The 25,374-nt window shown below is 41.9% G+C and overlaps 1 protein-coding gene across 1 annotated transcript in view; it reads left to right on the top strand.

The window, feature by feature from the left end:
• The window catches only part of SEMA5A (semaphorin 5A), a 359,057-nt gene that overhangs the window by 138,622 nt on the left and 195,061 nt on the right, over window positions 1-25,374 (top strand). The window contains exons 4-5 of the mRNA XM_052659173.1: window positions 13,769-13,831; window positions 24,020-24,118. Of these exons, the coding sequence (XP_052515133.1) occupies window positions 13,769-13,831; window positions 24,020-24,118 (162 nt within the window). The remainder of the gene's footprint in view (window positions 1-13,768; window positions 13,832-24,019; window positions 24,119-25,374) is intronic.

A 25,374-nucleotide genomic window follows, 5' to 3' on the forward strand; every position in this document is an offset into this window, starting at 1 on the left:
TTAAATAAGCAGGATGACAATATAAAGCCTTGACATACTCCTTTTCCTATTTGGAACCAGTCTGTTGTTCCATGTCCAGTTCTAACTGTTGCTTCCTGACCTGCATACAGATTTCTTGAGAGGCAGGTCAGGTGGTCTGGTATTCCCATCTCTTTCAGAATTTTCCACAGTTTGTTGTGATCCACACAGTCAAAGGCTTTGGCATAGTCAATAAAGCAGAAATAGATGCTTTTCTGGAACTCTCTTGCTTTTTCCATGATCCAGCGGATGTTGGCACTTTGATCTCTGGTTCCTCTGCCTTTTCTAAAACCAGCTTGAACATCTGGAAGTTCACAGTTCACGTATTGCTGAAGCCTGGCTTGGAGAATTTTGAGCATGACTTTACTAGCATGTGAGATGAGTGCAATTGTGCGGTAGTCTGAGCATTCTTTGGCATTGCCTTTCTTTGGGATTGGAAAGAAAACTGACCGTTTCCAGTCCTGTGGCCACTGCTGAGTTTTCCAGATTTGCTGGCATATTGAGTGCAGCACTTTCACAGCATCATCTTTCAGGATTTGAAACAGCTCAACTGGAATTCCATCACCTCCACTAGCTTTGTTCATAGTGATGCTTTCTAAGGCCCACTTGACTTCACAATCTAGGATGTCTGGCTCTAGGTGAGTGATCATACCATCATGATTATCTTGGCCATGAAGATCTTTTTTGTACAATTCCTCTGTGTATTCTTTCCACCTCTTCTTATTATCTTCTGCTTCTGTTAGGTCCAGACCATTTCTGTCCTTTATCGAGCCCATCTTTGCATGAAATGTTCCCTTGGTATCTTTAATTTTCTTGAAGAGATCTCTAGTCTTTCCCATTCTGTTGTTTTCCTCTGTTTCTTTGTATTGATCACTGAGGAAGGTTTTCTTATCTCTCCTTGCTATTCTTTGGAACTCTGCATTCAGATGCTTATATCTTTCCTTTTCTCCTTTGCTTTTCACTTGTCTTCTTTTCACAGCTTTTTGTAAGGCCTCTCCAGACAGCCCTTTTGCTCTTTTGCATTTCTTTCCATGGGGATTGTCTTGATCCCTGCCTCCTGTACAATGTCATGAACCTCCATCCATAGTTCATCAGACATTCTATCTATCAGATCTAGTCCCTTAAATCTATTTCTCACTTCCACTGTATAATCATAAAGAATTTGATTTAGGTCTTACCTGAATGGTCTAGTGGTTTTCCCTACTTTCTTCAATTTAAGTCTGAATTTGGCAATAAGGTGTTCATGATCTCAGCCACAGTCAGCTCCCAGTCTTGTTTTTGCTGACTGTATAGAGCTTCTCCATCTTTGGCTGTAAAGAATATAATCAATCTGATCCTAGACGTTGCATATATCAGAAAACCATCAGTTCTCATTCTCATACTTGAAACGCTTTCAGACTTGTTTACAAGGTAGAGTTCTTTCTCATCAAAGACTTGAGTAATAGTTATAATATTCCCCTGGCACATAAATAAACTGATTATACTATAGAAAAGAGACAAATTCTTGATGAAATAAATGGTGAAAACACACATTCCTGTTGACTGCTAAATTATTAATTGGCTTGAATAAGTTCAAGCAGGTATTCATAAAATTATGAGGCTTCAGTATTAACTGGGAAATGAATATATCAATAATGCTCACTTAGTTCTCTTTTAACATTGTGATAATATTATAAATAATATTTCTTGAACAGAAATTACACATCCTGTTACACATTTTATGTAAAAGAAGAGAGAAATGTAACTGCCCCAATATATATCAGAAAACAAATTTTAATGTTTGTTTCTCTCAGCTGCAAACTAAAATTTATGAAACTAAGCCTGAATAAGACTCCTAGAAAGGATTTTCCATATATTTTGTGATCTGACAAATGGATCAATAAGTTTTGCAGTTGAAATAAATTCAGTCTTTGTAGTGGTAGGGTGCATCTCAGGAAGCAAGGGTTTATAACGTGAACAATAAATAAATTCTGAGTGGTTCAATGAGTATAGTTTAATTCCCCAGTAAGCATCAATAATCTGGGCTTTATAAGTATTTCAGTGAATTCTCGTGCACACATTCTAACTTAGAACCATGGAGAAAAGGAATCAAGTACAAAGTATTTTGTGAAGCTAGTTTCAGAAAAAAAAATAGAAAATATTGATGGAAAAACTAAAAACAAATGTCCGTGTATTTACATTTATGCTGAGTGTTATGGTCACAGTTCCTGTGGAATGCATTCATTACGATATAGCCAGAATATACAGTAATAGGACCAAAACTGATGAAGCCAATAAAAGTGACTTTATGCTTCAAGCAAGAGAAACGTAACATATAGGATCACAAATGAATCTTGAAAACACACAAAAATATTTTTTTGACCTCAACAGAATAAAACTAAGTCAAACAAAGAATCTGTATCTCATCACATTCATGCTATGGTTGCTAGAGTATTTTTCTATACCTCATGTTGCCTCAAAATTAATACCTTGGCTCTCCATATCGGTCGTTCACTGTGAGATGCGATCCCTTCTAAACTCCTTCACTGTGAGATGCAGTCTCTTTGAAACTCTTTAACTGCATTCCTAAATGAAGTCTTGTTCTATGGCTGGGAAACTCATTCCTGTAGTGGGGCCAGAATCGTTTCTGTTCTTTTCCCCATGGATCTAAAACGCGATTGTCAGTAGTCAAGCACTCTGTGTAATCAGGCTTTGGTTAAAGCCCTAGTACAAATTTAGCCTTGTGGAGACATATCCAGGACGACATTCATTATGCAAAGTTACTTGTCCTTCCAGGTGACTGAGGTCCAACAGAGCATTCCATGTCAATTTGCTGCCTTTTTTATTTTTATTTTTTTGCAAGACCTCTTGTCATTACTCTGTGAAGTCTTCAAGACGTGTTAAAAATCTCACCTTGGTCTGATATTTCTCATGACTACATAATCAATTTATTCCTTTCAGGGTACTTCTTTCCATGAGTAGAATAAATGTTACATCGGCTAGAATGTCTACTTTTAATTTGATTGTGTTATATCTGTTTCATTTCTAATGAACGTCACCATTTTTGTCAAACGTTACAAATATCGTGATGTTTGAATTGCCCCATCTGTGTTATGGAAGATGTAATCGTATGTTTGAAAATATGGCATTTGAAGCAATACTTTTCAGGCATTTGGGAAATATGCAGTTAAGGAGCTGGTCCTTGAGAAGTCAATCCGCTCTGAAGTCAACACTTTTATCCCATGCTTGATTTACTTCGTATTGGATTCTTTATATACAAATACTTCAGCAAGTTTATACATAAAAATAATCATTTCTCCATAATTACAATTTTACCCCTACATTTAGGCTGATGAATTGGACAGTATGTCATTTTTCAAACCAATCTCTTATGGATCCATGAAAATAACTTCTTTGAAACCAAGAGCAGCTGTGCTTGCTAGCTTACCTTCCAGCAACATTTTCACTGATGGCAACATTTTGGAAATATAACAGTTGTTTGATGCCTCAGTGTCTGACAGTCATAATTGTAAATACTCTACCAGATTTTATAATGTCCTTGATATTGACCTCCTTCCTAATCTGCAAAATCATTTAGAGAGGGCCCATTCATGTTCAGGAGTAGAATGGTGTTATTAGGACTCACCTTCCATTACATTTTCTCCAAATTCAATCTCATTCCAAGCATTTTGCTTTTTTAAGATTTTTTTGGTTGTGAACTATTTTTAAAGTCTTTATTGAATTTGTTACAATATTCCTTCTGTGTTACGTTTTGGTCTTTTGACTGAGAGGCATGTGGGATCTTAGTTCCCCGACCAGGGATTGAACCCACACCCCCTGCATTGGAAGGCAAAGTCTTAACCACTGGACCACCAGGAAAGCCCCTCCACACTTTAGATTGCTCATCAAAGATGCTTGGTTCCTTAGAACCAAATATGCTTCCTAGAGTCCCAGAATTCTAGAGGTGCTAAGGGATTTTAGGCATTGCATATATTATAATTCTATTAATTAAAAATTAGCTACATTGATGTATACCATATATAAAAGTTTAAGGCATTGGCAACCCTCAGTGACAAATTTTATTGCTATGATTACCCGGATAAGCTGGTTTTTTGTAGAGCATGGAATAAATTGTTTGCTGTCATTTGAGATTTTACTCCAAAGTAACTGAGATTCAAAGGTAAACTTATTTAATACTACTTAATTGGTATGAATCAGTATTATTTCAGTAACCAAAACAAAATATTGAACTGATTGGATACTGAGTGTGCTATGACTCAGGGTCACTTAAAGTCACTTTTTTTTTTTTTAAATGATTTAATGCTATCATCTTGATTATATTTATAACATGAATTTGGTAAACACCACTTTTGGATTCTTTTATATGAGATCATTTGAAAAGACCCTGATGCTGGGAAAGATTGAGGGCAGGAGGAGAAGGGGATGACAGAGGATGAGATGGTTGCATGGCATCACCAACTCAATGGACATGAGTTTGGGTAAATTCTGGGAGTTGGTGATGGACCGGGAGGTCTGGCATGCTGCGGTCCATGGGGTTGCAAAGAGTCAGACGTGACTGAGCGACTGAACTGAACTGAACTGATAGATTATAGGGCTTCCCTGATGTCTCCGAGATAAAGTATCTGCCTGCCAATGCAGGAGATGCAGGTTCTGTCCCTAGCTTGAGAAGATCCCTGGGAGAAGGGAATAAACAACAGCCTACTCCAGTATTCTTGCCTGGAGAACCCCATGGACAGAGGAGCCTGACAGCAGGCTATAGTCCATGGGGTCACAGAGTTGGATGAGACTTAGTGGGCTAAACAACAACATACGAGATTTTACATAAGACTTTACTTAAGGAAGTGAAAGCACACACACACACACACATACACACACACAAAATGCAGAAGAAACGTAGACATCTGTACTCTAGCGCAGGGGTCCCCAGCTCTTGGGCCGAGGACCAGTACCTGTTCGTGTTCTGCTAGAAACTGGACCACACAGCAGATGGTAAGAGAGTGGTGGGTGAGCAGGCAAAGTGCCATCTGTATCTGTGGCTGCTCCCCATATCGCTCACATTACCACCTAAGCTCTGCTTCCTGTCAGATCAGTGGCAGCATAATAAACAGATGTGCTGGAATCAACCCCTAACCGTCCCCCACCCCATTCTGTGGAAAATGATCTACCATGAAGCCAGCCCCTGCTGCCTAAAAGCCTGGGGACCCTGCTCCGGTGGATCCTGCACTCACCTTGATGTGTCTCTTTCCAGTGTCAGGGGACGGTTCGGAAGAAACACTGTTGTGGGGCACGGGCCACAGATGTGCCGGGTATGGTGCCAAAGCTTCACGTGTCCCTTCCACTTGGGGGCACCATGAGGGTGCCTGGAGCCGCTTCAGGGTTGCAGGTGTAGAGCTTCCTTGGCCTATTCATGTATGCAGCAAGCGGGCTGTTGAACAAACTTCTTGTATGTGAAGCAGTGTTCTAGGTGCTGGGGAAATAGAAGTGAACTGAGGGGATGAGACACCTACCCAAGTGGGAGTCACCTTCCGGGGGACTGAGAACGCCTGTTGCTGTTTCCATGCATGACCACACAGGCCCCGCAAGGAGGTAACCCTTGAGCAGAGATGAGCCAGAGGCATAGGCGTTAGCCAGGTGGGTGTCCCAGAAAGTGGGGTGAGCTGGTACACAAGTCACAGGGAACACATCTGCCTTGTCTGAGGATCAGCACAGGGTATGGGGGTGATGGGGGCTAGGAAAGCAGAGAGAAGGCAAGTGGCTCGATCTGGTAGACCCTTCCAGATGGCTTTAGCTTTTACTCCAGGTAAATGAAGGACCCCTGGAAGGCTGTGGCAAAAGGGGGGATGGGATCTCAGCATCCATTTTTAAAGCACAAAATCATTGCTGTCTCAAGAGCAGACTGTTCTGATATTCAAGATGTGTGTTTGTTGTTGTTCAGTCACTCAGTTGTATCTGACTCTTTGTGACCCCAAGGACTGCAGCCTGCCAGGCTTCCCTGTCCATCACCATCTCCTGGAGCTTACTCAAACTCATGCCCATCAAGGCAGTGATGCCAACCAACCATCTCATCCTCTGTCACCCCCTTCTCCTCCTGCCCTCAATCTTGCCCAGCATCAGAGTGTTTTTCCAGTGAGTCGTTTCTTTGCATTAAGTGGCCAAAGTATTGGAGCTTCAGCATCCATCCTTCCAGTGAATATTCAGGGTTGATTTCCTTTAGGATTGACTGGTTTGATCTCCTTGCAGTTCAAGGGACTCTCAAGAGTTTTCTCCAGCACCACGGTTTGAAAGCATCAGTTCTTCAGTTCTCAGCCTTGTTTGTAGTCCAACTCTCACATCCACACATGACTACTGGAAAAACCATAGCTTTGGCTAGACAGACCTTTGCTGGCAAAGTGACTGCTCTGTTCTTTAATACTCTAGCTAGGTTAATCATAGCTTTTCTTCCAAGGATCAAGTGTCTTTTAATTTCATGGCTGCCATCACGATCTGCAGTGATTTTGGAGCCCAAGAAAATAAGATATGTAATATCACAAAATCAACCTCAGTTTTTATATCATACCGTGGCTATGTAGTTGTAACTGTAGAGTTTCATTAGATGAATCATGCCTCCTTTAAAATCAATGCTAGGACCATGAGTGGGCCCAGAGGCTTTAAAAATGAATGCATTCCATGACAGGGCAATCGATGGCTTGTATGATTAATTAATGTTTGCTGAATGGCTACAGCTCCGAATTTAAGTGTACACACATTTCTATGCTTTAAGTGTACAGTTGTTTGCTTTTTTTATTTTTATTTTCTAAATTATGGGCTTTTGTGGTGGCTCAGATGTTAAAGAATCCGCTGCAATTCAGAAGACCTGGGTTCGATCCCTCGGTTGGGAAGATCCCCTGGAGAAGGGAAAGGTTACCCACTCTACTATGCTTGTCTGGAGAATCCCATGGCCAGAGGAGCCTAGCAGGCTTCAGTCCACGGGGTTGCAAAGAGTCAGACACAACTGAGCGACTTTGACTTTACTTCACTTTCTAAATTAAGGGAAAAAAGAAAACCCTGACAGGCAGTAAGGAAGGTCAGTTGTGCTCAATGACTAAATTATGTCCAACTCTTTGCAAGCGCATGGACTGTAGCCTGCCCACCAAGCTCCTCTGTCCTTGGGATTTCTCAGGCAAGAACACTAGAGTGGATTACCATTTCCTTCTCCGATGAAGGTCAGTTACTTTGACAATTTCAAAGTGAAGGGAGAGTGGATTAGAGCCCAGACTTCCTCCAAGCTACCAAATCTGAATCCTGGTGTCCCACTTACCCTCTTTGTGGTTTTTCAAAGTGCGTTAACCACTGTCCTCATCCTGAACATAACCTTAATGGTATTTTCCACTCTATAAAATTATAGAGTGGTGTATATGTGAGATAAATGTATAAAAAGCAAGTACCACTGTGATTAGCCTGTAACCAAAGTTTTTGAACTCTGGTGTTGGAGAAGACTCTTGAGAGCCCCTTGGACTGCAAGGAGATCCAACCAGTCCATCCTAAAGGAGATCAGTCCTGGGTGTTCATTGGAAGGACTGATATTGAAGCTGAAACTCCAATACTTTGGCCACCTGATGTGAAGAACTGACTCTTTTGAAAAGTCCCTGATGCTGGGAAAGATTGAAGGCAGGAGGAGAAGAGGACCACAGAGGATGAGATGGTTGGATGGCATCACTGACTCAATGGACATGAGTTTGAGTCATCTCCGGGAGTTGGTGATGGACAGGGAGGCCTGGTGTGCTGCAGTCCATGGGATCACAAAGAGTCAGACATGACTGAGCAACTGAACTGAGCTGACTGAAAGTTTTATAAACTGTTACCGTGCTTCGGTAAGATGTGGCTAATTTCAGCAGAGCAGTGTCCCTCATTAATGTGCCATCAGTTGTCGGCTTCAGGGTTCCTTATGTCATGATGTCTGGCTTTCTGTGCTGTGTTGAATGTGGTCCCTCCAAAATTCATCCTCAACTGGATTCTCAGAGTGTGACCTTTTTAGCAAACAGAGTCTTTGCAGATGTGATTAGTTAAGATAATGGATTGAATGGGCCGTAATTCAAATACTAATGCTTTCTTAAGAAGTGCATTTGGACAGAGACACACAGTGGGAGGACTGTATGAGGGCAGGTGCAAGGACCGGAGTGATACTCCCACAAGCCAACGAAGGTCAAGGGTGGCCAGCAGTCACCAGAGGTGGGGGAGCCCAGAAAGAAGCAATTCTGGCTGATTTCGACCAACCCCTTGGGAACTGTGAGAAGACAGATTCATATTGTTTAAAACCACCCAGTTTGCAGTGCTCCATTACATCAGCCCTAGGAATCTCATACGTTGTCTGCTCAGTTAAAAAGAAAAGCCCTGAATTTAAAAAGCCCAATTATAAAACAAAAGCCCCAGTGAGCATTTGACAAATTGGGAGCTCCCACTGGCCAGTGATCAAAGGAAGTTTGACTTGGTATTATTTTGTGGAAGAAAATCTTGGGCTTTGATACATAAGGATTTAAACAATCATTATAACACGTTTGTATGGGACTCTCTGAGGTTCAGATGTTTCTCTAATGTTGGATGACTTCAGTTTTGTAAGAATGAAAAAAACAGTAGTTAGAAAATATGATGAACGTCCCCTTCCAATTCTCCGATTTGGAAACCGCCAGTGAGAATAAAACGGGCTTGCCTACATTTGCCATAGATGTAAATGCAGGTGTACGGCGAATTGATATTAAGGTGAATGAATACACTCAATATCCACTAAGAAGCAGACACAGAGGCAGACTGCACAAATCCTTTCAAAGTGACTCAACTCTTTACCCCTTTATGTCTTGCCGTGCACACCTTAACATCTCAAGTGTCCCCAGTTTCATAGTTGAGGGATCAAACCCAGGCCCCCTGCAATGGAAATGTAGTGTCCTAACCACTGAACTGCCAGGGAATTCCCAATTGCCACTTGTTTTGAACCTATCAAGTGTGACCCCTAAAATAATTATCGAAACTGCCTTTGCCCAAGGATAACTAGATTGACGCTTGACTCAGGTCGCATAAAAATCACAACTGTTTCAAATTCCAACTAGTTTGCATTTTGCTTCTCTTTTGAACACATACAATCTCACAGTCCCTGGCAATTTGTTTATAACCATCATGACAATTTAACATTCTCCAACATTTCAGAGAAATCCATGACATAAGAATATGAATGCAAACATATTTTTTAAAAAAGCCCTCAGGTGGTTGTTAATTTTTGGCACTGTGTAATTAAACTAGTTTTTTTTTTCATGTTATCTTTTGCCAGTATCTAATTAGCAAAGCCATCTGCTGAAAGAGTGTTGGCCCATCTGCCTAGAATGTTGTTCTCTTCATTTTTATGAAAAGTATCTGCCTTTGCTGGTCCCTGTCTAATTAACTTCTCTTTCTGCGGAATGTGATAATACACAGCTTTGTTTATATATTTCCGTGAACTGTGGATTTATATGTATGTAACTCGCCCATAAAAGGAGCCAATCTTTCTTTTTCTTTCTCACATCCTATTTACTTCAGAGATCACAGTTCTGTTTATCATAACCTGAACATGTGTGCGTATGTGTGCACGACAGGGAAAAGTGTACTGTATTGTGAAACCGTAAATGCTTTGTCACACACACAGGATTTCTGCAGGTATAACATGATTTTTGGTAAACCCGCTCTCTTTCTTTCAGAAATTCTGTCACTTCCTGAAAGTTAAAGGTATTGTTAAGTTTCAGTGTACCACTGGATTCTGAGATGAACATGCTTCTGTAACGATGAAAATGACCTTGGATGCATTCTCAGATTTAGCCTGATGCTGTCTAGGCTGACAGAAGTCACTTACATTTTATTGTAAATTAATGTCTGATTTGTGTGAATATTCTCTCTCTGTGTTTTCCCTTATTTCGCTTGTTATCTATTGGTGTCTTGCTCTTGGTTGGTATTTAATGAATATTAAATGAGAGAGTGGTAAATGTGTGTGCATAAAGCAACACTTCTGTAAGTTGTTGAATAGCACAGATATTATTTCTAACTGTTTACAGTTGTGTCACAAACCGGAATCTTTGTGTCTTTTAAGCTGTAGATATTTCAAACTCATTGCCTTTGGATATCCAAGTAACCACATTATCACTGCAACACGTCTGCTGTTGAAAAATATAATGAAGACTAAATACAGAATAGAGTCAAACATTAAGATACCTTTTCTCTACCAGGTCTTATGCGACAGAAAAAGACAAGAGATGACAAAAATTAAAGATTTAAAGAAACAGAGACAGAAACTAAGGTCACAAGTGTTGCATTGAGGTCTGAAATGCAGAATGTCTTAGCCTTTGTGGCGACTGTCATAAAGACAGGTTTGCATGGGTAGAAAGTGTCCTAAAATGCAAGTCAACCAGAAAGATGGCTTCGTAAATCATAGTGGAATTTGTTCCAAAATTATGAAAGAATTTCATTCTGCACAATAAATCTCCTTTGAGATTAGAGTGAGAAGACTTGATTTAAAAAATTTATAAATCTTTTTTATAAAGAATAAAGAAAAAATTGTGAATAAAGAAAAGTTGTGACCAGGCTAAAACATAATCTAATTCAAGCAGAATAATTGAGAAACTTTGAAAAATCTGATGCTGGAGAGTCCCACTGAAATTCATATTTCTCTCCAGTGAAAGTGTGTCTATCCATTGCTGCCACCTGGTCATATAGGTAAAGTCTAGTTTGCTGAATGAGCAAAAAATAAGGGGCTCATCTGGAACACCCAATTTTAGGCCAATCTGGAAAAGATACATTTCCCTAGTCCATTCTTTTTCAAATTTTGTGATATCCAATCACGTGTTCAACTGTACAAAAGATAGTTCAGTTCTTTTCTTAATATAATTTCCCTTTATCCTTTCTTCTAGTCAGGGTGAAAGTGAATCAAGAGAATAGCTACATAATCATAGTATTTAATTAATTCTGGATTTGAATATTATTGGAAACTTGATATACTGTAATAAAAATGCCACAGGAAAGCAATTTTGCTACTTTTAATAACTGTCTTCAGAAAAATCTGTGTTTTTTTCCATTTTCTGTTGGTCTAATAAACTTATGTGAACAATTGCTCTTTCTGGGTAAACTGGATAAAATAATGATATATGTTCAAGAACTGTCACAATTTTTTTTTTTCCTATTACTGTCCCTTCCCAATCCTTGGCCAATGTTTATCTTGAAAATGCAAAGGCTACTTGGATGTTAGGCAAACATGGGAAGCTAATTGTTTGCCATTTCAGCAGAAGGATTTGAATTTTGATGGCATTTGATAAATATTCTTCCTGTAGCTCTGGCACTAACTGCTTCTTTCAGCTCTTAAGTTTACTGAAGAGTGCAGTACTGTTTAACTTTCAACAAATTCACTAGACCAGTGAGAGCCACTAGGAATGCCCCATTATCTAAAGCATTTCACTGAATAATTTGCCCAGTAATTATGCAACACAAATTCCTCTTTGTGATATATAACTAAATCCCCTTGATGATATAAAATCCAAGTTGTACCGGGGTCTACTTTGCTAAAGACTGTATCATAGTATGGGCTTGCCTGGTGCCTCTAGTGGTGAAGAACCCGCCTGCCAATGCAGGAGACACAAGTTCAACCCTGAGTTGGGAAGATGCCCTGGAGAAGGAAATGGCAACCTACTTCAGTATTCTTGCCTGTGAAATATCAGGGACAGAAGAAGCCTGGAGGGCTATGGAGTCACAAAAGAGTCAGATATAACTTAGGAACTAAGCAACAACTCTAATATTATAGAGTATCATTTTGTTTTTGAGTTTTAGTAAGGGTGAAGGCGGGGCTTCCCAGGTGGCTCAGACAGTAAAGGATCTCCCCGCAATGCAGGAGTCGCCAGTTTGACTCCTGGGTCAGGAAGATCCCCTGGAGAAGGGAACGGCAACCCACTCCAGTATTCTTGGCTGGAGAATCCCATGGACACAGTCCCTGGGGTGGCAAAGACTCAGACATGACTGAGCAACTAAACACGTAAACATGCCCTCAGCTTAGGAAGTGTGAAGACATGGATATCTCTATTTCAGTGAAAACAACAGGATGAGCTTTTATACAGAGGTCTGCTAAAGGAACACTCCACTCACAACCGCAGCAATGCACTTGTTTTATCTGTGCTTCCTGGGGATATATAATTATGCAACTGTATGTGAAGCTCTTATCTCTTCTCTGAGGTGTCATCACTTCTCATAAAAGGATCTGTCTGTCTAGTGTGAAATTCAAGTCATTTGTTTGCATTAGATGCTAATTAGCTCTAACCTTCTTGGTGCCATTAAGCATTATGAACAGGAAAACATCACAGGAAGAAAGAACAAATTCTTTCATCAGATGTTGACACGGACAAAAATCTCTAAGTCTGCACAGGGGGAAACAGTTATAGTATTGTTTCTCTTTGAAAGGCCCTGAAGTGGTTCTCTCCAGAACACTTTTCTTGTGGATTCATATTTGATAAGCAAGATAAGATTTGGAAACTGTGGTGTTTTATGTTTTAATCTCTTATGTAACATTCTTTGGAGAACAGTAGATGCTAGATAATGGTGTTGATACGACTTTTGTTATTTTCCTCAGTTTAGAAGAGTTAGGGAAAAAAAGAAAACATTCTTTTTTGAAGTAAGAGTGAAGCCTTTATTCTCTTGCATAATATCTAACATTAGTATTTTTTCCTTAGTTTATTATGTAGCAGTAATCCAGACTAACAACAAATTGTCCCTCACTTCAATTTTTTTTTTCTGTTAATGATTCATCTGGTTCTTTAGAACTCTTGAATTCTTCAGAAATCCAACCGTAACAGGAAAATAGGACAAAGTTGTGATGACAGACGGACAGAATAAAGGAAACATTCTGGCCCTATGAAAGAGCACATTCCATAAAATAGCAGAAAATATAAATACCACAGATGCTTAAGTCTGTTCAAAATATGATTCCCTATCTCAACATACCAGCCGTTAAAGCTCGCAGGCATCATTTCTTTCTGCGAAGTAAGTGCTGTACATTATGTTGACTAATCACAGGTCCATTTGTGAGTTAGCATCAGATGTCAGCAGATGCGTGTCAAATTGATCAGCGTGAGTTAGGTCTAGAAAGTGAGGGAAGAAATTTAGAAGCTGTAGCTCTCAGTATTTAGTGGGAGCTAATGAGAGTACGGAAATGAGTGGCTTTGGGAGGAAGTGGTAGCTGGGCTGTGCATGAGCTGCTTATTTTATTGACTATTCATCATCTATATGTGTGTTTGGGGAGTAGGGATACACGCAGTCAACCTCGCTTCATTATCCATGAATATTGATAAATGACAGACATCTTTTCAAATAAGATGTACACATCTAAATGAGGATTTAGGTTGGTTGTTTCAAGGCTCCTGTTTTCAGCATCTTCAGAATCTATTCTGTGATGCACTGAAGTGAGTGTTTCTGTCATCAGTGCGTCAGAGTCACCGACTCATAGCATCTGCCTGTCTTATGGTGACGTTTGAAATATCACATTATTGCTGCATGAATGAAAATACTGAGTCCTTTAAAATGCTTCCCTCCGAAAGTTCAGTATAAGCCCACGTGACAGGATGACATGCATTTTGTGTACACTTTGTTAGTATGAAAATGTTAGGTACCATGGGCTCTCTGTGTTACCTCTTCCGGGTACCAATGCCTTATTATTTGTTTTCCTTTTATTCAGTCAAAGTCCTAATAGTTGCCCTCACGTTGGTGTTTCCTACAGGCTGTGGAATGGGAGTGTGATGAAGCAACCAAGAAGGCCTGTTACAGCAAAGGCAAGTCCCAGGTAAGGAGGACGTTGTTATGGGCGTATCATCACTAACTTGGAGGCCGGTATGTAGAACACTTCAGTATAAAGGTTATTCCTGATTATGATGCCATGGAAACTGACAAATGAAGCAAGATTGAAAATATACACACAGGAAATTCTCAAGGTTCTACCATTCAAAAGTAAGATGAACAATAATCAGTTGTTAGGATTCAGAACATAGCACATCTAATTTGCACTCCCAGCAGATCTAATTTGCCCTCCCAGTCATTAGAATGAGACATGAAATTAACTGGTTATGATGTTATTTAGAAAAATATGGACCTGAATGTTGAAAATACTATTTTAATTCCCCCTAATCATTCCTTATGGGCTTCCTGGATGGCTCAGTGGTTCAAAGAATCTGCCTGCAATACAAGAGATACAGGTTTGATCTCTGGGTTGGAAAGGTTCCCTGGAGGAGCAAATGGCAACCCATTCCATTATTCTTGCCTGGAAAATTCCAGGGACAGTGGAGTCTGGGAGGCTACAGTCCTTGGAGTCACAAAGAGCTGGACACGCCTGAGCAAATGAGCCCAGCACAGCACAGCAATCAGACCTTGCAGCTCACTCCAGGAAGTGATTATATAATAAGTCTAATTAGTAGATCAAAAGTGATTTGAGATTTTTTAATAATGCATCTTAACATATCTTTAAAATATGTTTACCATAGTTTAAAATATAGGGCCTTCCCTAGTAGCTCAGATAGTAAAGCATCTGCCTGCAAAGCAAGAGACATTGGTTTGATCCTTGGGTTGGGAAGATCCCCTGGAGAAGGGAATGGCAACCCACCCCAGTATTCTTGCCTGGAGAATCCCAGGCACAGAGGGGCCTGGCCGGGAACAGTCCACGGGGTTGCAAAGAGTCAGACATGACTGAGTGACTAACACCTGCATCTTTAAAATGAGCTCTCTCTCTCTGCCTGTCTCTGTGTGAATATCTACATCCTCAAGTTCCCAAGGGAAGATTATCGCTAAGGTTGGAGACACAGTTCTTGAACTCCTGTGCACATCACAGGTCTTGCTGTTCAGTCACTCGGTCCTGACCCCACGGACCGCAGCACGCCAGGCTTCCCTGTCCTTCACTCTCTCCCGGAGTTTGCCTAAACTCATGTCCATTGAGTTGGTGATGCCATCCAACCATCTCATCCTCTGTCATCCCCTTCTCCTCCTGCCTTCAATCTTGCCCAGCATCAGGGTCTTTTCTGAAGAGTTGGCTCTTTTTGCCTCAGGTGGCCAAAGTATTGGAGTTTCAGCATCAGACCTTCCAATGAATATTCAGGGTTGATTTCCTTGAGGATTGACCGATTTGATCTCCTTGCTGTCCGTGGGACTCTCCAGAGTCTTCTCCAGCACCACAGTTCAAAAACATTAATTCTTCAATCTACCTTCACACAACTGGTCGGCTCAGTAAGAGGCTTGAGTCCTTTTTTCGAGGAATTTTATATTTCAAGAAAATCACACTGGATCATCCTGAAGGAATTCTTCTGCAGCTGGTCCATAAGCTCATGATGTTTCATTCTGTTGAAAGAAAGTGAAGTTGCTCAGTCATGTCCAACTCTTTGCAACCCCATGGACTGTAGCTTGCCAGGTTCCTCTGTCCGTGGGATTTCCCAGGCAAGCATACTGGAGTGGGTTGCCATTCCCCTCTCCAGGGGATCTTCCCGACCCAGGGATTGAACCCGGCTCTCCAGCATTGCAGGCAGACTCGTTACCATCTGAACCACCAGGGAGCATTCTGTTAGTGATCGTCTTACTTTATTGGAATGTGGCTCCTTCTGATGTGAATCACACGTAGGGTAACAGAAGAAGCAGACACACAGCGGCAGAGAGGGCTTTCTGTGCAAAGTGTGGTCCCAAGGCCAAGAGCTTGGGGGATATACAGCAAATGGAGACAGGGTGCTGGTGAAGTAGCCTCACACCACCTGTATTTGTCCAAGACTGTTCCGTACTTTATTTTATCCAGTTTCATCCCCTGTTTTTTTTTTTTTTTTTGTCTTTTAAATCAGCAGTTCTGAGAGACATACACAGAGGCAGGTCTCAGCACACTTAGTCATTCAGTTTCCCAAAACTGATGAAAGAGCTAAAAAGAAGGAAGAGGAGGAATTAAATGCCATCTTAGCTAGAGAAACACTTGGAGACGCTAATAAAAAAGCAGAAGTTGCTGAAGGCTATTTACTGAAAGTTATTTAACCTCAAAAATTCCTCCAAGATAAGTCATCAGAGACACAGATGATTTAAAGGTAGCACCAAGTTCCAAAGAATCAGAATAGCATCTCTTAAAATTCCCCCCAAAATAAATGAATCAGAACATAGTAAATTCATTTAACTCTATAATAAATTCAGTGGAATTTGTATACATTATGTATAAAGCTTTTGAAAAGGGGCTTCCTATATGCTTTTCCTCTCTACCCTCTAACACGTACATGTTTGATCGGTGGATTCCTGGACTTTTCCTCCTTACTCCTTGGCACACAAGAAATTCTTCAAGGAAGACCCTCTGTACTGAGCAGTGGAAAGGGTGGAATCAGATCAGCTTGGGTGTGAGGGCTGGAAACGCGACTTTCTTTCTTCTAGCAATGTCCACTGATGGGAAACACTGACTGCTCTGGACATGGTTCTCAAGCCAGTTCTGTCCCTTTGTCTGGTGACACTGGTGACCCCAGGGTCCTTGGGCTTTTTCTCCCTCTTCAGTTCAGTTCAGTCACTCAGTTGTGTCCAACTCTTTGCAACCCCATGGACTGCAGCATGCCAGGCCTCCCTGTCTATCACCAACTCTCGGAGCTTACCCATACTCATGTCCATTGAGTCAGTGATGCCATCCAACAATCTCATCCTCTGTCATCCCCTTCTTCTCCCGCCTTCAATCCCTCCCAGCATCAGGGTCTTTTCAAATGGGTCAGCTCTTCGCATCAGGTGGCCAAAGTATTGGAGCTTCAGCTTCAACATCAGTCCTTCCAATGAACACTCAGAACTGATTTCCTTTAGGATGGACTGGTTGGATCTCCTTGCTGTCAAAGAGACTCTCAAGAGTCTTCTCCAACCCCACAGTTCAAAAGCATCAGTTCTTTGGTGCTCGGCTTTCTTTGGGGCCCAGCTCTCACGTCCATACATGACTACTGGAAAAACCTTTCACTTGTCCTCTTTTCCATCTTTATTGCCTTGTCTTTGTCCTCCTCTAGGACTTTGGATCTTTCTCCTCCTCTTCCTGCTTGCTGGGGCTATGATACACCCGTGAGCAGCACTAGTCAGCTTTGGGAAACCTAGCCAAAAATCCTGTTGACACCTGCATGTCCTAAGGCTTGTCTGGGAACATGTATAGTTGGTAGCCCTGGGTCTGGGGGTGGCTGTGCCCTCCTCTGCTTCTAGGGCTGCATCCTAACCCTTCCTCACCGCCCTTGCTATCATTCCACCCTACCTCCCTCTCCCGTCTCCCTGAACTCGTGTGCCTCCTGTCTGGGCATTCCTACCTCACCTGGCCCACTCTACCCTCCATCTCCAGCATACCCCACTGCATCGCCTCCCAGTAGCCATTTGTATTTCCTGGTCATGTTAATTACCAGGCTGCATGTTAATTACCCAGTCCCCTCCTCCTCAACTGGGAGCTGGGCCAGTGGATCCATGTTGATCCCAGCCTGTGGTGGCTGCTCAACTCCACTCCACTCCGGAGCGAGCAAACGCAGGGCCCTGCATCTGGGCTCTGCTCTCAGCACTCATGATGTTGGGGCCGGATCACTCCCCACTGTGGAGTCTTCCATGTTATTGGTGGATGGTTAACATGATCCTGGCCTCTACGTGCTGGATGCTGGTGATTCCCCTCACCCATCAGCAAAACAGAAAATAACCAAAAATGTCTCCAGACATTGCCAGACTATGACTCAGTTGAAAATTCTGGCTGTAATTCCCCAAGATGGGAAATATATTGACATCTTTTACATGGTCTGTGTTAGATTTTACTCCCCGTAAGAGTCCTTTCGTATTTCATCTCGATCTTGCTTGTGTATTCATTTCATGGACTTTAAAGAAATCACAGTCAATCCTCTTCGTCTCTGTGGACTTCAGTCTCCTGCATGTTACAGGAGAACATCCGATTACTTGATCTAGCCGAGATTCCTCTTGCTAATAGTCTATGAGTCTTTCATTTTAAAACAGTCTTGTGGTAACCTTATACCAGTAGATTGTTACTCCTCGGGGTGCAGAGTTGCTTCTGGTGAATCAAAATTGGCCCATATTTCACCTTAAGCTGTGATCATTGGTTGTTTGCTGCTTAGAAATTAAGCAAGTAAAACCCAGAGCACACACCGTAAAGGCCGTCTTTCATGCTCCTCAGGAAGATACTTTCGATTCACAGAAGGAGTGAATCATTATTATAGGTAATTGAGGCTTGCTGATACACAGAAAGAAAAGGAGCAAAACAAACGTTTTCAAAGGAAATCATACCTTTACGTTCCACATGTTTCTGGTTTTAATAGGCTAAGAACAATGGCAAACCTCAGTAATTAGAAACTGATTCAAACTGCATTTGTGGATGGAGGTTGTTGTTTTTTTTTTTCTTTTTTTTTAAGATGACTACAAGACAGATGAAGATGAATTTCAAAGTGGCAACACTGTGGGAAAGAGAAACTGCATGTTCTTTTAGGTTGCATGAAGTATGCTGATAAACTCACAGACAAGTTTTGAGCAACCTGAGCTTGCTTGTAATAGAATTCGGTTTTGTAGCAGAGCTGTGTGTGGTGAAGTTCCCTGGCACAAAATGATATGATAGGATTAGGAAGGGAAGAACCTAGACCATGCTGCTGGGCTGGTCCAAGGGCAGTGAGAGCAGAGGGACCTCCCAGGCTCTTCCTTTTTTTCCCCAATAGTTCCTTTCTCTTATTTACCCTCCCTGTTGCTTTGTTAAAGACCTTAGCCCCGCTCTGGGAACCCAGAAGGGGAGGAAATAAACCACCCCCCGGGCTAGTCTCTGAACTCTAAGGTCACACAACCCTAGTTTCCCTGTGCTGACGCTTCCAGAGCCCAGATCAGAAAACGCTTCCATCGAGTTCCTTTGACTAAAATATAACATCTATTAGGGGGAGTGGAGTGGAATTCGGATTTTCTTAGTCACCTGGAGCTTAGAAATAGGAATTCAATTATCTTTTGGTCTGTGCTATAGTAATATGAAAATTTTACACACAGATTGACAGTTTCCCCTCTCCCTGAAATAAAAAAGAATAAGGCAAAATGTGACATCTCAAAAATGAGAAAAATGCCAGCCATTTTGAGTGAACTCATTTTTTCCTGCCCTAAGGAAAAAAAAAAGAAAGTGGTCTGTGCATCTCCACATAATGCATTTTACTGTAGCAAAAGGAATGTGGAATATGGGTGAGGGGGCTGTGGCTGTGGGGGTCGTACCATCCATGCCCACTCTGTTCCCTGGATAGAACATTCCTCCACGTACTGCAGGGGGTGGGAAGAGAGAGGACGCATTCCCTCAAGTTTCCCAGTGTAGTTGGGACCAGCCTGAGCATCATTTCATGTGCAGCCCTTTAAGGTGACCATTGAGGGACTCGGGATCAAGAAAACATCGCCAGATCTTTGATTCGGGCCCATTTAGCAGAGAAGGGTGGGTGGAGACTGCCAGTTCTTCGTGAGCTTTGAATTCGGTTCCACTTAAACTTTTCCAGCTCCCTTGGGAGAAAGGGAGTGACTTGGCCCGAAAGGATCTTAAACATTCCATCTACGAGAAAGGGAGGGTGAACTCTTGTGTTGTTTGCGGGGTCAAAACAGTTTTCTAATAAAATCTGTTGTCGTTCGTTATTTTTGAAACACCATTATAGAATCTGGCTTCTAGAACTATTTAGATGTGTTTGACACAAATATTATTTTAAACGTAAATAGTCAGTTCATTTGTGATCCAACAAGAGCTCTTTGTCTGCTTGGGGTCATTATGTCTAAACCAAAGTCCTTCCCACCATGACCTTTAACAGCTTTACAAAGGAAACACAGCAGATTATTAAGAGAATAAAAGAGCTCCTTTATGCACGTATTATACTTTATAATTTTCGAAAGCTTCTTGTTTGTGATCTCATCTCAGTATTTTAAACACCAAGTTCCTAGAATGATTCTGCTGGTCAGTGGGAGAGTTTGGACTAGAATCCAGAGTTCTGTTCATTGTTCCCCTGCTATGTGCTATAGTTCTGCTTCCTGGATGTCAGACTCTGCTCCTAAACAGGTTAACTCCAGAGGAGAAAAACAAACCATCATCTTGCTTGGGAACCTGGTGATGTAGGGGGTAAACAACACTTTCATCCAAAGTGCCAATATTTAGAAACCTGCGAGTTAATCAAGGAAGGTGGAACTTTACAGTACTGCCTTTATTCTGTATTCTTTATTCTTAATTGTTCCAAACATGGAAGATTCTTTCAGATTGGATGCTAACAACCTGTGCAGGTCACACACACCAAGTTTTGGTTTATAAATACTTTGAAAATAACTTTTTTTTTAATGAGAAACTGGGGAAAATCCAAGCAAAACAGAATGTAAAAAAAAAAAAAATACAAAAACAAAGAAATGGAGGGGCTGACTGGGGACACATGGGCACACAAAGCCCTTCCCAGACAGCATGGCCTTCTGGAATGAGCGGGTATTCTCAAGGGGCCTGACGACCAGAACAGACTTTTTACTAATGGAGATAATTTGGTATCATCTTCCCTCATATATTTTTTCCAAGATTTTTTTTTTTGATAACTCGCTGAACTTGTCCCTCCGCTCTGACATGTGTCAGTATCCAAATTATCACATCCCCAACCATCTTTCTGGTTCTCCATCAAGTCTGTGATGGGCCTTCAAGATGGTTATTGACCTGCAGGCTTCTTTGCGCTTTTCCTTTGGGGGAGATGAAGATAAATACCACATGTGGTATCTTGATTGTTTCTCTTCCCATAATCAATGAGAGAGCCTTGCTTTTCTTCAGTGGGTCTGTAGGACTCAGCCATGAGACCACCTCTTTCAACAGAAATGATTCTCTTCTAATAACTCACCCTTGCCCCCAAGTTCATGGTGATGTGACTGTCTCTAGCGCATTAGTCTCCTGCTTAGGAAAACCAACAAAATGTTCCTCTTACATTGTGACCCAATTCTTGAAAGAGGTCTAAAAGCAGCAGCAGAAACAAACAAACTCTCACCCCCAAAAGTCTAAGCTGTTTGTAATTTTCTCTCATTCATTATTACAGCGTCGCTGCTGAGTCTGTTCTGTCCGCTCCGGCCATCCAGAGTGCTCTGAGCCCTGTGTTCCCCGAGACATCTCTCTGGAGCCCCTTCATTTATGCGGTTAGGGCTGGTGTTCCCACCATGGCTGTGATCCTGTCTCTGTGCCCCTCTGCTCTCAGCAGCTGTGCTCCCTCCTCTATGTCCTTGGAACTAGAGCTCCCAGAGCCTGGGAAAGGAGACCGATGCGCCTTTTTGAAGTCTGGTTTTGTTCTTTCTCTTTAGAACTCTTCTTCCCTTTCCCCAGCTATAAAAACAAAACAGAGCAGAACAGAACAAGCCTCCCCAGCTGGTGCACCTTTCTTATTCAGTTCAGTCGCTCAGTCATGTCTGACTTTTTGTGACCCCATGGACCGCAGCACGCCAGGCCTCCCTGTCCATCACCAACTCCCGGAGTCCACCCAAACCCATGTCCACTGAGTCGGTGATGCCACCCAACCATCTCATCCTTTGTTATGCAGTTCATTTTTAATGTATTTATTTGTTTTAATCGGAGGATAATTGCTTTACCATATTGTGATGATTTCTGCCATGCATTAGTATGAGTCAGCCACAGGCATGCATGTGTCCCCGCCCTCCTGAACCCCCACCCCAACCCCCTCCCCATCCTACCCCTCCAGGCTGTCACAGAGCACCGGCTTTTGTCTTCTGTTTAATAGTTAAAGTCCATCTTTTATTCTCTCCTTTTTTTCCTCAAAGTACTTCAGATTAGCAGCCAATGCTAATTGGTTACTAATATTGTTAATGGTAATTATTAGGTTGGAGTAGGAAATGGCAACCCACTCCAGTATTGTTGCCTGGAAAAGTCTATGGACAGAGGAGCCTGGCAGGCTACCGTCCATGGGGTCGCAATGAGTTGCCACAACTCAGCAGCTGAGCACAAACAAGGGCCCACCTTAATCCAGGTTGATCTCATCTCAAAATCTACAATCAACCTGGAGAAGGAAATGGCAACCCACTCCAGTACTCATGCCTGGAGCATCCCTCAGAAGGAGAAGCCTGGTAGGCTACAGGCCATGGGGTCGCAAAAGAGTTGAATACACCTGAGCGACTTCACTTTCACTTTTAGTAATATTAGGTAAATTATCTACCTTTGATATTTCACTTTATGTTTAGAAAGCAGATTCAAGTGTTTTAGCTCATCTTACATCCACAGCTAGGCCATGCTGCAGGCTGAGTTACGGCAAATCAGTGTTTCTTGGAGACTGAGGTTCTGTTTCATTGAAGAGAGCATCTCTGCACCATTTAATCCAGATCCTCCTGACTGAGGAAGCGTGTGAGTCAAACCATTGTGTCAGTACGCAGCATCTTCTAGGTCCAGGCGCTTGGTCAGTCCCCATGTCCTGTTCATCTGCTGGAGCCTGGCTTTGCCCTCTCACACCTCGCACTGTGGTCCAGGCACAGAGTGAGGAGGGGCTGACTCATGGACGTGGTTTCCTTACCTGTCTGCACTCTCCTGCCTTCACTTGCCTCCACATGGCTTCCTGATTGGTCCTTCAGTAACAAACATCAGATCAGGTCAAAACCACACGCAGTGAAAATATAAACTGGCCCCTTCATGTTCCGAACACAAAGTACACTCACACTCACTGCCCAGACGCACCTGGTCCCTGCCTAGCATCCCAGCTTATGCAGCGCCTCCTCTGTTCCCAGGGAAAGCACCGTGCTTTCTCCAGCACAGTCCATTCTTCATTTTGAAAATGTCTTTTCCCTTCTTCTCTCGCAAAAATCCTGCAAGCGCCAAGTGGCACCAGATCCTACTCTTCCTTTGAAACTGACTTTAGGTGTCACCTCCTCCAGGAAGCCTTCCTTCACCTCCTCCCTTCCCCTCCCCTGCCCTCTAGAATTAGCAATATGCTGTTCTCCTGTGCTTCCTTAATAGAGTGTGTGGACAACTCCATGTATTTTAATTTTGTGCCAAGGGCCTCCATGCAGGCTTCCGTGGTGACTCAGATGGTAAAGAGTCTGCCTGCAATGCAGGAGACCTGGGTTTGATCCCTGGGTATGGAAGATAGCCTGGAGAAGGGAATAGCAACCCACTCCAGTATTCTTGCTTAGGGAATTCCATAGACCAAGGAGCCTGGTGGACTACAGTACCTGGGGACACAAAGAGTTGGACTGAGCAAATTGCACACACAAGGGCCTAGATTGTGACTTCTTCCACAGTCTCTACCACAGAGTATCTAATCAGTAAATTCTTGCTGGTTGAATGAGGAGCTTTATAACTGAATGTTCCTGTACTACGTTGACCATGCCCCAGATACATATGTATGTTTTGCAACCATAAAAAATATTCACTCCTTTAGCATGGGCTTTCATCCCTCATTGTTTACTTGTTATAGTTGTATTTTACTTTTTTGCCAAAAAATCAAAAATGTTTATAGATTCTTGCTGTACACAAAGCAGTTTAAGAACTTCATCTAAAACTTGCTTTGGTTGTAATCAGAGCTTCGCTCGTGACCCTCGTATTTGGAGAAGCATTCACCATGGTTTTTTAAGCTCCTGGGCAAGATTCCTAAACTGCTGTTTCACGAGCCGCTCTAATAGTTTCCTTTATTTGTTTTCCTACCATACGTCAAAGGCAATTTAGAGTTTGCACTGTTATCAGATACAACACAAAATGAAACCGCATTCATCAAAAGAAGACACATGCTTTGAGATTTTAACTGAACGTGTATTAATCTTCACAAATATCCTCTATTGAGCAAGTGTGCAGACGAAGGTAAACTATTTAGGATTTTTGTTGTTATTTTTTGGTCAGTATCTGAGAGGAGGCTGTGTGTTGGGTTTAGTGGTCAATTAACTTTTAATTTATTGAACAGACAAGACATCTTCGTATTCACCTTCCTCTTGAGCTCAGGCCTCTTAATCCCTTTTTTTGTGTTTTCTTTTTTTGTTGTTGTTTGTTTTTGTTTTTCAGGAAGAATGTCAGAACTACGTTCGGGTACTGTTGGTGGGTGGTGACCGGTTATTCACGTGTGGGACCAATGCTTTCACGCCTGTCTGCACCAACCGCACGGTATGGCTTCATGTGGAGTTTTGATAGATTTTAATGCCAGGAAAACCCAAACAGCCTATTAAAACACCACTTTTAAAATGTATTGCTATTCTCCAAGGAGTTGCATTTTAATTCAAAGCATGTTTTGTTAAACTGAATAAAGACGATGTATTTTTTTTATTACACTTGTTATATAATAAGCTTGTTTAATTAAATTTAAATATTCTTTCAAGCTATTTCTACCAGCTTTGTTCTCAATAGTGGCCCTAAAGATAATCCTAAACATATTATTTTTTTCTTATCCTGCTTCATTGCAGACATAGTGTTAAGTATTAAAATGACCTAAAATCACAATCAAAACAAGAAAATGCAATTTAGAATTTGGATAAGAAATGTGTTGAAAAATTAAAGCAACCTAACGAAGAAATGGAACCCTAGGAAAAATAAAGTTATTACCCACCCTCTTTCTCTTTCTTTCAACCCGTCATTATGAGCAGGGAACTTTTCTGTATCCAGATCTCATTCCTATAGAATTGCAGGGTTCTCAGAGCACACGTGTAGTCTTTCTAACTTGGGATATTCATTTGCTCTTCCTCAGGGAACAAGAAATGATGAAGAAATCTCATTATATTAATTTCCTGGTTACACAATTTCTCTCAAAGGCTGAATTAATCTTCCTCTTTTACTATTCATTACTTTCAAGTTAACCTTCAGTTATTGGAAATAAAGAGAGGAGGAGGAGGATGATAAGAAGTGATGCTCACAGAGACGGCCCTAGTATTGTGACCTGTCCTGCAATCCTTACAACAACCCAGTCACTTCACCCTCACATCCACCCGGCCTTGTGGTTATCCTTTGGGTCATCATTTTGTAAAAGACGAATCTAAGGCTTAAAGACTTTAAGTAGCTTACCTGGGTCTACACGTGTGATAAGGGCTTCCCTCATAGCTCAAATGGTAAAGAATCTGCCTGCAGTGGGAGACCCGGGTTCAATCCCTGGGTTGGGAAGATCCACTGGAGAAGGAAATGGCAACCCACTCCAGTATTCTTGCTTGGAGAATCCCATGTACAGAGGAGCCTGGTGGGCTACAGTCCACGGGGTCGCAAAGAGTTGGACGTGACTGAAGCGGCTAAGCACGCACATGTAATAAAGCAGGCAGGGTATCTGAACCGCTGCCTGACCCCTCTGCTTTCTTAGCTCTCAGGTGAGAGTAGAGAAGAATAGAGTGGAGATCCCCTCCTCCAGCCACACAGAGGACTTTTCTCATTCGGCGATG

The sequence above is a fragment of the Budorcas taxicolor genome, chromosome 20 (assembly GCF_023091745.1).
Source record: "Budorcas taxicolor isolate Tak-1 chromosome 20, Takin1.1, whole genome shotgun sequence".
NCBI lineage: Eukaryota > Metazoa > Chordata > Mammalia > Artiodactyla > Bovidae > Budorcas > Budorcas taxicolor.